General features: G+C 40.3%; 1 protein-coding gene across 3 annotated transcripts in view; it reads left to right on the top strand.

Moving 5' to 3' along the window:
• The window catches only part of thnsl2 (threonine synthase-like 2), a 15,623-nt gene extending 3,426 nt beyond the window's left edge, over positions 1-12,197 (top strand). For all 3 annotated transcript variants that reach the window (XM_046067863.1, XM_046067861.1, XM_046067862.1), the window contains exons 2-9: positions 3,118-3,349; positions 3,568-3,762; positions 5,982-6,134; positions 6,243-6,476; positions 8,977-9,125; positions 10,386-10,511; positions 10,625-10,779; positions 11,626-12,197. In XM_046067863.1, the coding sequence (XP_045923819.1) occupies positions 3,127-3,349; positions 3,568-3,762; positions 5,982-6,134; positions 6,243-6,476; positions 8,977-9,125; positions 10,386-10,511; positions 10,625-10,779; positions 11,626-11,851 (1,461 nt within the window). In that variant the 5' untranslated portion in view covers positions 3,118-3,126 and the 3' untranslated portion in view covers positions 11,852-12,197. The remainder of the gene's footprint in view (positions 1-3,117; positions 3,350-3,567; positions 3,763-5,981; positions 6,135-6,242; positions 6,477-8,976; positions 9,126-10,385; positions 10,512-10,624; positions 10,780-11,625) is intronic.
• Positions 12,198-13,707: the final 1,510 nt, after the last annotated feature.

Below are 13,707 nucleotides of genomic sequence, written 5' to 3'. Positions count from 1 at the left end.
TGACCTTTTAGTCCCATACGCACCAGCACGTACCTTGAGATCCTCGGGCAGAGGTCTGTTGTCTGTTCCAGAGTCTCGACTGAAAACTAAAGGGGACAGAGCGTTTGCTGTCAGGGCCCCGAGGCTCTGGAACAGCCTGCCCGAGGAAATCAGGTCGGCTGAGTCAGTGAACTCTTTTAAGTCCCTTCTTAAAACATACTTTTATAGGAGAGCTTTTCCCGATCTTATTTGACTTTATTTTATCCCTTTTTATTTTATTGTATTTTACTAATTTTATATTAAATTTTCATGCTCTTATCTTTTTTTTTTGTATTATTCTTTACACTTGTTAAAGCACTTTGTAACTTGTTTTTGAAAAGTGCTCTACAAATAAGGATTATTATTATTATTATTATTATTAAATATAGAAGCAAATAAAAAAAAATTCCATGTCACATTTCTAAATTTAATGTCTACTTGTTTTTGGTGTGTTTAATGGCATATAAATGTATTTATTTAGTCATTCATGTATTTATTTTCCTCCATAGATTATTATATTATAGAATAACACTATTAGGTTTTTTTTGCAGGCTACTTCATAATAAATACATACTGTAGTTCCCTGGGAAGGCTGTTCCAAAGTTCAAGTTCAACTTTTATCTTTCTTGCAACAGTCAACAGTTTGTCAATAGATCTATCTTTCTTGTAGAAAGCACAGCAGTATAGGCTGGTACCAAGTTTTCTGTAAGTGTGAATGAATTTGTTTTCTTGAAAGAAATTGAAGAGGAAAGAGCTTTGTTTAAATCATTTTTTACTGCAGAGTTACGTATTGTGCATTCTTTGTGTGACAGTATAATAGATAGAGTAGTACATAGTCTGTGTTGACTTAGCAGGTATGATAGCTATCATAAGTCTGGACTCCAGTAAAATGACATTTTAACAGTGCTGATTGTTTATTTACGGTTTTGAATTGTGATCTGTTGAGGTATCTACCACAGAGACACAAAGATACATTTATAGTGTAAATCCACTATTTGCTGTGGTTGGCCTGGTGTGCTTACATGTAGCAGTTATTTAAACGTCAGAACTACTTAATGGCACAGTTCACAGTGACTGCTCACTATAATATAACTCTTTGTGTCAGCCTTTAATATCCCTACCTTAGGGCTGGACAATAAAACAATAACAATAATTATCGCAATATAGTTTTTTTTCAACAATATAACAAATGTTCAATAAATATTCAATAAATGTTTGATTTTATTCACTTGAATCACAAGTGATCACACGAATTAGGACTTAATTTTTTATTAAGATGGTTATTTTGTTGAGGAAAAAGGACTGAAAAAAAGCTTTTACTTAATTTGACTCATGTATATGTGTTGAAAAAGATTTTATTATAATTGTTTTGAATGTTCTACCTCAGATTTGTGAAGTGATCCACTGTTTGGCCTCAAGTGTTGACCATAAAGACGAGTTTAAACCACAATTAACCATCAGGTTTCTTCAGCTTTCTCTCAGTAGCAAAAATCAGCCTTTTAACTCAAAAGAAATAAAGGTTTGATACTTATCGTGATAATTATCGAATTCAAAAGATTTGAAACTTTTTATCGTGATAACATTTTTGGCCATATCGTCCAGCTCTACCCTACCTACACATTTACACTTAGACAAATTAAAGCATCTCTAAACAATATTTTTCATTATCACATGAATTATCATCATTCAGCAGAGGTTTTAGTTATCTGATCTGCATTTTTATTGTTTTGGTTAAGTCTCACTGACATCAGTGTTGTTTCTAGCAGCAATAGGCAGCTATTTTCAGGGAAAAGCTCTAAAACCACACTGTACACTTCCAGTCCTAGCTGGTGAACACATTTAACAGCTGAAAAGTAGAATATTTTTCTCAGGAGTTGGAAACAGAGCTAAGAAGAGAGACAGCCTATGCAAAAATTTGCTGGCCCCTTACTGACGGTAATTTAAGAGGTATTTAGGTTATTTACTTGAGTAAAAAATACTCAATTAAAAGCTAAAGTCCTGCATCCTAGTAGAGAAGAATTGCAAAATGTATTTAAATGATCAAATGTAAAAGTACTGGTTGGGTAGTCAAATGTCACCTGTGACTGATATATTATTATATGTGACATTATTAGATTGTTAAAACTGATGCATCAATGTTAAAGCAGCATTTTACTGTTCACTGTTGTGAGTTGGATCTACAGAAGTTTTTTCGATTTTGTATGCAGTAAGGTTGTTTCGTCCCGTGGTCCTGTGCTGCTCCAACTAGACACTGCTTTTGCATAAAGGGATCACAAGCCAAAAAAAAGCAAATGCAAATAGCCTCTTATCTTAATCTGAAAAAAATTAATTAAAATGTAGTGGAGTGGAAATAGAAAGTAGCATGAAATGGAAATTCTCAAGTACATTACTTGAGTAAATGTACTTGAGTAAAGTTACTTTCCCCTGCTGCCTACTGACCCCCAGCCTACCGACCCCCAACCTACCGTCCTGTTGCCTACATTTTCCCACTACATCCAGTGCAGCCAGTCCTCCTGTGCTGGAATAACACATCATTTGTTTATTGTTTGTGGTAATTTGATTAAACACACAAAACCTTATATGTAAAGTTCTATTGTGAAGCTCTTCAAACTACACTTACACAGGGTTCCTGTACAAGACATGGCTACAAAATGTGCTATTAAAGCAGGACACACTTCAGCTAATATTGTACTTTAGTGTTGAAATTCTCATACAAATTTGCAGTTAATGAAATTACCAAAAACAATTCACATGCAAGTGAACTTGGATCTTTCAGGACCCTTCAAGGCTATGGCACCCTGGGTAGTGTTTCGTAATCCAGCCTTGATCAGGTGGCCAGAAACACAACTCAGTCAGTGAATGCATGTTTAAAGCACTTGGGGCTTCTATGCCTTTCTGGCCCATTGATTGTATTCGCCTATTCCTTTAAAAAGGCAGGTTTGTGATGCACTTTTATGTACTGTATTTTTTCCCCGGGGCATTTAATGCCTTACTAGAGAGCTGTCAGATATGAGGGGAGAGAGATGGGAAATGACATGAAGCAAATGTCCCCTGGCGGCTGTGAATTGGAGCCCACCAACCTCTTGTCCCCATTTACAGGTTTTTCCAATGCAATACTGCAGTACTCGGGGTGGGGTCCATGGATGGAGCTTCCGGGATGTGCTGTTTTCAGGCTACGCTCCAGATGGGGGGATGTTCATGCCAGAGAGTGTGCCTGTCCTGAGCCCGGACACCCTTAAAGGCTGGAAGGGGCTGTCCTACACTAAACTGGTGGTGGAGGTCGCCTCCCTGTTCATCCCCACTCAGCTGGTCCCCAGAGAGGACCTGGAGGGTGAGCTGGTGAAATACAGTATTCACTGCTATCACAACGTAATTTGATATAAAGTGATGTTTGTAAAAGTACATATGATTAAAGTGACGAAAGTCTTTAAAGATTGAATGTTAACTAACCAAAGAAATAAAGCAGAGCAATTTGTCAAACCTATTCCATTACAGAGCTGCACAGCAAGAAATTGAATTCTTCTCTTTCATACTTTTTCCCTCTCCCAGTCCTAGTGGGTGGAGCCCTGTCTGGTTTCTCAGTCCCTGAGGTGGTGAGAATTGCCCGGCTGAAGGAGGGTCTGTTGGTCCTGGAGCTCTTTCATGGAGAGACCTTGGCCTTTAAGGATCTGGCTATGACATGCACGGTGCGCTTCCTTGACTACTTCCTGCAAAAAGAGAATCACAGAGCTACCGTTGTTGTAGGTAAGAACTAACACCACTAAGGTGATATGATAAAACTAAGGAAATTTGTTTGTTTGTTTGTTTGTTGCAGACATTTTTTTCTTGCAATTATAGCTGGGAGTATTACTGTTCTTTTTCCTTTGATTCCATGATTCTCAGGCTGTGATTCAACCTTGATTTGTAGTCAAGACCACCCAAACCGACATCAAGTCACTAACCAAAACCAGAGTGTATTAAGACCAAGTTAAGACCAGGACCAGTGCCCCACACTACACAACACGATATAATGTGGAACATGATCATAGGCACTTCTCAAATGACTCAAACAATAACTCAAACTCACAACTCAAAAAACTTCTGAAATCAAGCAGAACCATCTTTATTAAACACTCCATGTTTTACCATCCACCTATTGCAGTATAAATGTTTTGTGCAAGCATTAGATTTTATGTTTGACGCTTGTCTTCACACATTTGATCCTTCATATTTCATGAATAGAATTTACATTTTTAATTGAAGTGGCAGCGTTTTTCGGTCCCCTCTCTCAGCTGTCACATCTCTATGCTAGCTCTGATCAGGGGAATGAGGGAGTGGTACCATGGTAGCTGACGTAACTTTATGTGACCTGTTTCGTCATTTTTTGTCATAAGCAAAAATGTAACTTAGGAACACGTTCTCGCCACATGCCCTGTCCCCTCAGTCTCGGCCTTCCGATTAACGGGCAACCCGCTCTACCTCCTGAGCCACAGCCGTCAGTTAGGATGTTAACAAATAAATCAGACAATGCACAGGCAATTTAGTGATCCCACAGTGTAGTCTTGACTGGTCAATACTGCGCAAACTCTAAATGACTTCACCAGAGCAATTTTTATATTTTTACATTTTTGTTCCGTGGGAGGGAGTGGAGAAACGTTATCCATCTGTTTTAACAGTGCTCTCTGTGCACAAAGCCAGGGCCCTATTTCCCCATGACAATTGAGTATACAAGCTTGGTGTATGGGTAGAACTGAGCTTTTGTAAAATGATGACATAAGCTGTAGTAGTAACCAGTAACACAGGGACTTGGGCCCAAATAGGACTAGGTCGCAGAGCTGGTGCAGTTTAAAACCAAAGAATAAGTCCAGCAAAGGCAAATAAATCCATGGGAACAGGAAAAATCCAAAGTCAGCCTGGCAATGACCCTGATGAGAACCTGTGTCTTCATTAGGCTTCCACTGATGTAGAATAGGCCGAATGTCCCTGAACCATACTAGTGCAGTAGCAATTCTTTCAAATGCATTGCGGCTCGTTATCTAGAACAGAACTGATCTGATGCCACAATTGATAAGGTGACTTTTTGATGAATTTTTCAGTACCTTCTGAAAACTATGACAAATAACTGTTTCAACAATAAACCATTTTCTGATCTGACACTGCTATGATTGTGGTCATGGTTACAAGAAACAAACCTTAACTGTCTCCTTAATGTTCTCCTTAAAGTCTGCATTTGTTTGACTAATGCATCCACCCGACATCTTCCTACATGGAGTTTCTGGCTCTATAATACTACCACCTGACTTCCTCCTTTGACAAGAGTCAGAGCATAAGAGCAATTGCAGGTGCACACTGTTAAGAGCTTCCTAAGCTTGGATGTCTGTGGTGATGAATGGAATACTTTTTAAAGTAATATGCTTCATTTTAAAATATTAAAAAACAAAGTATAAATGTTATAAAGAAAACACACAATCGAAGTGTTTCATACTTGGGATTGTTAAGTATGAAAATGAAGCTTAATGTTCCATCAGAGGTTTCTTTCATGTCCTGATTCATGTTACTCAGTGGAGTTTAACAAGTAAACTTTGATGGATTTAGCTGCTCGTGCAGGGCAATGTTGTCCTTAACCACAAATTAAACCTCAAATTAATCAGTTCACAAGAATCAGTTGTGGATTTCATTCTGTAATTTCTTTACTAGACCCATGCACAGAAATGCACAGCAGTATACACACCATAGACTAAAAAGAAAAGAGAAGATGTAGAAACTGAAAACAAAAAATCAGGAAGTATGTGGCTGAAGATAAAGAGGCTTTACTTTGACATAGACAGTCATTACATTACAGTGATTATCATTCCATTTACTAGCACATTAATGCTCCCTAGAGGAAGCAAGAAGCTCCAAGGCTATACAAAGTATCATAGATAGTGTCATAGATGATAAATGTAATCTATTGGAATCAGTCCATTTGTGGTTTTCCTCTCCAGGTACATCAGGAGACACAGGTGGCTCAGCCATCCAGAGTGCAAAAGGTCTCTGTGGATTGGATGTGGTAGTGGTTTACCCCCGAGGACGCATCACTCCAGTCCAAGAGAAACACATGATAACCTGTTTGGAGGATAATGTCCATGTGTTTGCAGGTAATCCTAATGAGGCTAAATTAATAAAGGCTGTTATTATCCGAAAGCCTCAGTTTTATTCTTCTCAATCTTTTGAGTGTGTTTTACCTCTACCTCTGCATTTTGTAGCGGACGGCAGCTCAGATGACATAGACCAGCCTCTACGCCATCTTTTTTCTGACCAGGAGCTAGTCAAGTCTCATGGCCTAATGAGCCTTAACTCAGTCAACTGGTCTAGAGTCATGATCCAGCTCGCCCACTTCATCTATGCTTACCTGGAGCTCAGTGATCTGGAGCAGGCTGACTTAGACATGCCTGAGCTGGAGGTGGTGGTGCCTACTGGAGGGGCGGGAAACATTGCAGGTTGGTTCAGTTGATTACTGTTGGTGGGGGATTGAATGAATTATGACTAACCCAGAAATCCATCTTGAATTAATAAATATTCGAGTATTCGAGTAATATTGAGTATTTTGCACACTTGTATGCCTGTGCTTAAATGGCATTATTTCTATTACTTTTATGTTAGTACTTGAGTTTTGGCAGTTTGTCCTTTGTTTCTTGTAAATTTCTGGGATAAATAAAGCGTCTATCTGAACAGCCACATGATGCAGCATTTAATATGGATGCCTGCAAATCTGGCTCCAGGTGACTAGTTTTCAAATTAGTCAATTATGTTCTCCATTGCTTCAATTATTTTATAAAGTTGAGGAATGGCGGACTCACAAAAGAATGTCCCAGCAAAGGTGCATGAAAAAAGGATTTTAAGGTGAACATCCAAGCCCCCTCACTTGCATCTCTGTGCCTGGAGTGAAATAATAACTAGAATAGAGAAATAAATAACAGGATGACATTAAACATTCTATGGACTTAAAGTGCAGACTATTTGTGTATATTCTCAAGGAGAACATTCTCTCTAGTCCCACGCTTCTGAACGTTTCACCTGTGGTTGGGATGTTAGCAGTTATTTCTAAACTCAAAATGAACTTGTAGTTTTCCCTGGAGTCACCCGACAACGCTGAGGCTAGCAACCAGCTGGCTAGTTTCCAGTCTGCAAGCACCCAACCTGCTAGTAATCAGACAGTTAGCATCCAGGCTTCTAACCACTAGACTTCACCCCGTCCTGTTATCCATCAGCCTTCATCCCAGCTTGCTGGCCACCAGCCTTCACTTCGATTAGGCTCGGGGTCATCAGTCTTGAGCCATCCTGTCCTGATTCAACCCCCTGGAAAGCTCCAGTCCGATTCATGGTGCGTTCCATTTGACATGAGAAGTCGGAATTTCCTAGTTTCAACGGAAACGCACCCTCAAGTCTATATTTCCAACTTGGAAAGTCAGGAGAATCCCTAGCTTAAAATCCAAAATGGCTGCTCCCGGAATCAACAGTAGTGAAAGCTTTAGTAACCTACTGTTTATTGTACATCTGTCTTATTTGTGTCTCAGTCCTGTCCAACTTATATCCGTAGACATTAGACATGCTACGATGTTTGTATGTGCAAAATACTGCGTAATGTGTTGTTATCAGCTGTTTTTTCCAAAAATGGCCAGAGGCATCAATCTTGGTTTTCCGACTCTGTTACTGGAATGCCTTCAACTTGGGTGTGATGTCATTCCCAGCGCCGACTTCCGAGATAAATGGAATGCTCCATCAGTCCCAGTTCCTGAATGTTTTAGAGACTCCTGGCTTCTTTTTTGTTGGGCCTTGTTTTGGAGCCACAGAGCACCCAAACAGTTAGCCTCCAGCCAGATAGCCTTGCGGCTAGTCTTGTACCAGCCAGTTACCTGCTGGATCTTGCCCTGGAGACACCTCTAGTGAAGCCCTCCAGAAGGAGGACTGGCTCTCGCCATTGTCGTGCCTCTCCATTGCCCAGCGCCCAATAGTCTTTGTTGCCCAGTACCACATAGTCATTGCTGCTCAGCTCCTTATCTTCATCGCTGCCTAACTCCTCGTCCTCGCTACTGCCCAGAATAAGCTCTAGAGACTTTGCCAGCCAGTTTTACTGAGATACAGATACTTTGCTGTCCAGTCCCCCAGAGGTTTAGCTGAGTAGTGCTCCAGAGACTGTGTTGTTCAGTACCAGTTCTGCCTGCTTTTCCTTCGGCCGCTCCGGGCTCTCTGTTGGCAGCCCGGCCAACTGCTACTGGTTTCACGTCGCTGACCGGGCCGACTCCTGCTCCTCATGTCCAGTCGGTTGACTGGACTCCTGTCCCTGCTGAAGTGCAAATGACTCCAGCTCCTGTGCTGCAACAATCCCCTGAGCGAGAACTTCAACAGTCCCGGCCTCCAGAGGGTTTCTGCCTTTGCCTTTTGGTTGCCCTTCAGACCTGCTCGGTCCTTCAGTTCTGCCTCCAGGCCACTGGAGTCCTACCTTTAGGCCACTGGTCTGAAGTCTCCTGCTCCACCCTGTCCAGCTCTCGGGACGCCCACCTGAGAGCCTTCAATCCTTTATTTGACAAAATGTAATGTGTGAGAAATTCCCATCACAAATTAATATTATTATTATTATTATTACGTTATTATATATGAAGGTTTTTAGTTGACAGAAAAACAAGCAAATCTTCACATTTGTGAAGGTGAAAGCTGATAATCTCAAATCGGCTAATAATTTTGTTTATCAGTCATCAGAATTGAGCAACCAAGTAACTAAGACTAATTGTGTCGGCATTCATTTCTGAAAGTTAATTCCCATGTAGTAATAGATTTACAACCAGTTACTTCTGTCTAGTCATTGGTCTGTGTAATTGAATGCAGTCATTAATCATTTTGGTAGCAAAGGTATCAAACTTTCAGAAACATGCTTCTACCTTTACAAAAGACTTATGAGAATGTTTATTCCTCTTTCCCTCCTGTCTCTCTGTGTCCCAGCTGGCTACATTGTAAAGCAGATGGGACTGCCCCTGAAGCTGGTGGCCATGGTGAATTCTAATGACATAGTGCACAGGATGGTAACCACTGGTGACTTTTCCATGGCAGCTAATGTCACACAAACCTTGGCACCTGCCATAGACATCCAGGTAACAGTTACACAGCCTGTACTGATAACTGCTCATATTAATGAGAATTTTAGACATGTCAGCCTTAAGATTACCTTTGATAAGATCATGTATCTTTATCCATTACTGTCTATTTCTCTGTATCAGGTCACAACTGGATTTACTCCAGACCTTTATTTTGTACAAAACTTACTGTACAACCCGTAATTTGTGGTTTTAGGAACAGTTGTAAACTTTAACTATAGCTGCACTTATACTTTAAAGGCACTGCATTAAAGGCTCACAGCTTAGCTTCGGAGCCTACACATGAAGCCTGACGTGTGCCTCCTCAAAAATGTAACTACACATTGGGACTCTTCAGCCCCAGAGATACCATGTGGGGTCCACAAGAATTGTGACTTGCCATCTGGCTTTCTTATTAGATTATTTGATAGTGAAGACAACATTTAAGAAGTTGAAGACAGAGTCAGTAGTCTTTTCCATTCATGACCATCGTCAGAACGAATGAATATATAATATGTGTATAGTCATGCGTATACCTACGGCATGCATTCACAACAGTTCACAATAACTATTCCTAGTACTACCAGTAGTGGGGCTTAAATGGGGCTGTGGCTCAGGAGGTAGAGCGGGTTGGCCGTTAATCGGAAGGTTGGCGGTTCAATCCCTGGCTCCCCCTGCGTGTCGAAGTGTCCTTGGGACAAGATACTGAACCCCGAATTGCCCCTGGCGGCTATTCCGCCAGTGTATGAGTGAGTGTGAATGTTAGTTTCTGTTTGAGCACTTAGGCTCAGTGTATGAATGTGTGTGACTGGTGAATGCAGATGTAGTGTAAAAGCGCTTTGAGTGGTCGAAAAGACTAGAAAGGCGCTATACAAGTACGGAGCATTTACATTTTGCATTTAAATGTTATGTTTGGTTTGAGGGTTCATCCCCGCAGGCAGATGTCAGCAAATTTAATGGCAATTTCACTATAATTTATCTGCGAAATGTCCAAATATAGACCCGTGGGCAAGTAAATCTCAGTGTTTAACAGGAAAGGGTTTAACATCTGAGGAACACAAATCTGATCAGTAACATACTGCACAATTAGCACAATGGGTTTTGATATCGCTAGTGCAAATTTTGGTCCAATGGTGGCACTAGAGGAAATACCAGTTGGTCATCCTAAGACATTAGGATTCATCCTCTGGGGACAAGGAATTCCCATACATAAAAGTTATATTGACATGTTTGGTCATTCAGGATGCTGTGTCACACTCCCGGATTTTTGGCTTATAGGATCCATACAACATGGAGCGTGTGTTCTGGCTACTGCTGGGCAAAGACGGAGCTTCAGTGAAGAACATGATGGAGGAGTTTCAACGATCACGTAGACAATCTCTGCCTGAGAACCACCGCAATCTGGTACCAACCATTCAACATTTACTGCATCATTCCAGGCATGCCCCGCCAATTCTACATTTTAACCTACATTCACCCTAATAATTTTATGATCTTTCCCTCTGTGTTACTTCTAGTTGTCACAAGTTTTATCAACTGGAACAGTGTCTGATGAAGGGATCCTGGATACCATGAGACGATGCTGGGAGGAAAACCAGTATGTGCTGTGTCCACACACTGCTGTGGCTGTATGGCACCACTACCACTGTCCTCACAGCCCAAGGCTCCACAGGTCAAACATACTGTATTCATCTATTTAGCCATACACACACATTTCTCAGGTTGTCTACAGCCTTAAGGAGAAAATAAAGCTGATGACATCACTTTAAGGGGTAAAGATTGTGTACATTCAAAAATGTCCAACTTGACAGAAATAGAAATTCAGTCAAATATGATGCCTCATAGAAAAAGATTTATGCTTGCAGTTGTCTTCAGTCTCAGCTGAAATTGAGATAACCAAAACAACAACTGCTGCTCCAGAGGCGTATTTTAGTAAGTAGAAGTAGTTTTACTCTGAAGCTGAAAGAGAACAAGCGCAAAGAACCAGAAGAAGAAAAGAGCTTTTCTGAAAAGTTTCAAAACGCAACTAATCATAAAATATTTTAGACCAATCCCAAAACAGTCACACACCAGTGACTGGTGTGCATACAAGAGTCTGCAGTCATGTTGTGAGGCAATACTTAGCTAAATGCTAACGTCAGCATGGAACCATGATCACAGTGCTTACCATCGTCAACTTAATTCTGTGTTACCATGCTAGCAAATGCTCATTAGCTCTAAATACAACTGAAAATAAGACTCAAACTGACTCAAATAAACTGGAAGTGTCCTTTAACTTCTGCCTCAAGTATACAACTGCCTTAACACTATAACCTGCCAGATCTGACCATTCCCTCACCACTTACTGTGCCCCCAAACATCACTTCTTTGATTTGGTATCCAGTGGTCTCTCTCCATGTCCAAGACAAAAGTGTTTCCATCTACACCTTCCTCATCTACACCTGACAAAATGTGCCTTTACTCAGCTTCTCTAGGTCTTATCCAGTTTTCGAAGTAATTACTAAAACTCTTATTGCAGGTGTTACGTTGCAACAGCATCTCCAGCCAAGTTTCAGGCAGCAGTGCAGAGAGCTGGTCTGACCTTTGACCTACCTGAGGCAGTGCTGGCACTGGACAAGTTGGCCACCCGTTACCAGAACCTGGAGCGGAGCCTGAACTGGTGCAAAGACTGGGAGGACAAACTGAAAGAGAAGATCCAGTATGTGAGTTCAGTCAGGAAAAACAGGGAGAAGTGCTACAGCTGATTATGAAAGATGTAAAATCGGGTTTTACTTCAGAAATGCTGATTGAACATTAATTTGTATATGGATGAGGTCAGGTGAGTCTGGCAGCTTGTCCTTGATCTATGCACTTCCTTATCTGGATGTAGTAAGGTATGTTGATGGAAAAGGCCTCTTCTTCCCTCTTTGATGAACTTGGTCCGTAGTGTCATGCAACTTATCTTTGTTTGTACAGTGATGTAACACACCACAAACCAATCACTTATTCCTTCCACAACTTTGATACAAATGTAAGTTCATGCTGAAGAATAAAATCAGACAGTTTTCTATGACTTTGTATCGAAAATAATAAAATGTATTTTCTAAAGAGTTTAAACGTCTCACCACAAATTTGCCAAATACCACTTTAAAAGTGGAGTTTCTGTAACTGACATTTACCCTTCAGGAATACAGCTTGTATATTGTAGCTACAGTATAGTTACCATGAGCGCATCAGAACAGTAAGGTATCTGAAACCATCACAGACATGCTAAAGATGTTTTAGACATTTGTATTTACCCACTTTATCTTAAAAGTCAGTGGGTGTATGCAGGTTTAGCCTATTAGTTCTGTTTCATTTGTCAGTCCGACCACATCCATGTAAAGACATGCAGCAGCAAAATGAGCTGTAGTTTCTCTCGGGTGCAGGACATGACAGAGATAACGTGCATTTCTGTTTTGTTAAATGCTAAAATGCTCAGAGACTTCTGTTGCTCTTTAAAGCCTGGGCTCTAGCTCTCTAATCAAATGGTCACTAAACAATGGTTAATTTCTTTTGATGTGCCCCAGTAAGCCATGGCAGTGAAATGCACAATAGCTGGGCCCTGAAACCAGCAAAAGGAAATGGAATGATGCTATTAGATCTCTTCCTTATTAAAAGTAGCAATATAACACTGTAGAAATACTCCTTAATTAAAAACAATGCTTTTAATTATCAGCAAAATATAGTCATTATGCAGCAGAATGGCCTTTTTCAGGTCTTTATATACTGATGGGTAGTTTAATATCTAACTGTGCACCATAACATGCAACCACAAGCTGACAATATGCTTAACATTTAAATATTAACTAGCTGTCAAATATACACCATTTCCCTCTGAAACGGCAGAGAATAAAGCAACATGAAATGGAAATACTCAAGTGAAGTACAAGTGCCTCAGAATTGTACTTAAGTTCAGTACTTGGCTTTCCACCACAGCTTATATAAATGTTAATTACACCTGTGCTTATTCTAAAATGTCTGCTGTGAATAGTGTCTGAATTATACTGTAATTACATGAATAATAATGCAAATATAACAATGCAAAAGCAAGTCTATGTATGTAAGTGATTTGGACAAAAGTAGGCCCACTGATTTAAAGGACATTTGCTTAAAAGTTGGACTGCCACTACTGCTGAGAAGGTGTGTTAATTATTAAATACATTTGTCTGCAGTTTTGGTGAAGAGACTATCCTATGATCAAACTACCAGTAGGACTTTAAACTTGGTGGGTTTGCTGTCAGATGATGCTCTGCTGGGGGCGAGAGGGAGAACCACAGTGGACAGTGCGTAGTCTCTCGAGACGCAAACAGGTCCACGTCTATTGGAATATAATTCTTCAATTCATTATTTTGTATTATTTATGTATTTACCTTAACTTTTTATATGATAATGTAAAGTCTATGCTAGGTAATTTAACTAATGTGTGCTAACTGGTTTCTTCCTTGGGGTGGCGCCTGACAGTACACTGTAGGTTCTACTCATAGACTGTATATAAAAAGGTTCTACTGGTTGTACTGACTGGCAGCGCAGCATCATATCCATGATGCAAGAAACTGATATTGGTTTTACAGTAGCTTAG

Source organism: Micropterus dolomieu, linkage group LG13 (genome assembly GCF_021292245.1).
Source record: "Micropterus dolomieu isolate WLL.071019.BEF.003 ecotype Adirondacks linkage group LG13, ASM2129224v1, whole genome shotgun sequence".
Lineage (NCBI taxonomy): Eukaryota > Metazoa > Chordata > Actinopteri > Centrarchiformes > Centrarchidae > Micropterus > Micropterus dolomieu.
The sequence above is the reverse complement of the archived record's forward strand: the minus strand, read 5'-3'. Positions and strand labels throughout refer to the sequence as shown.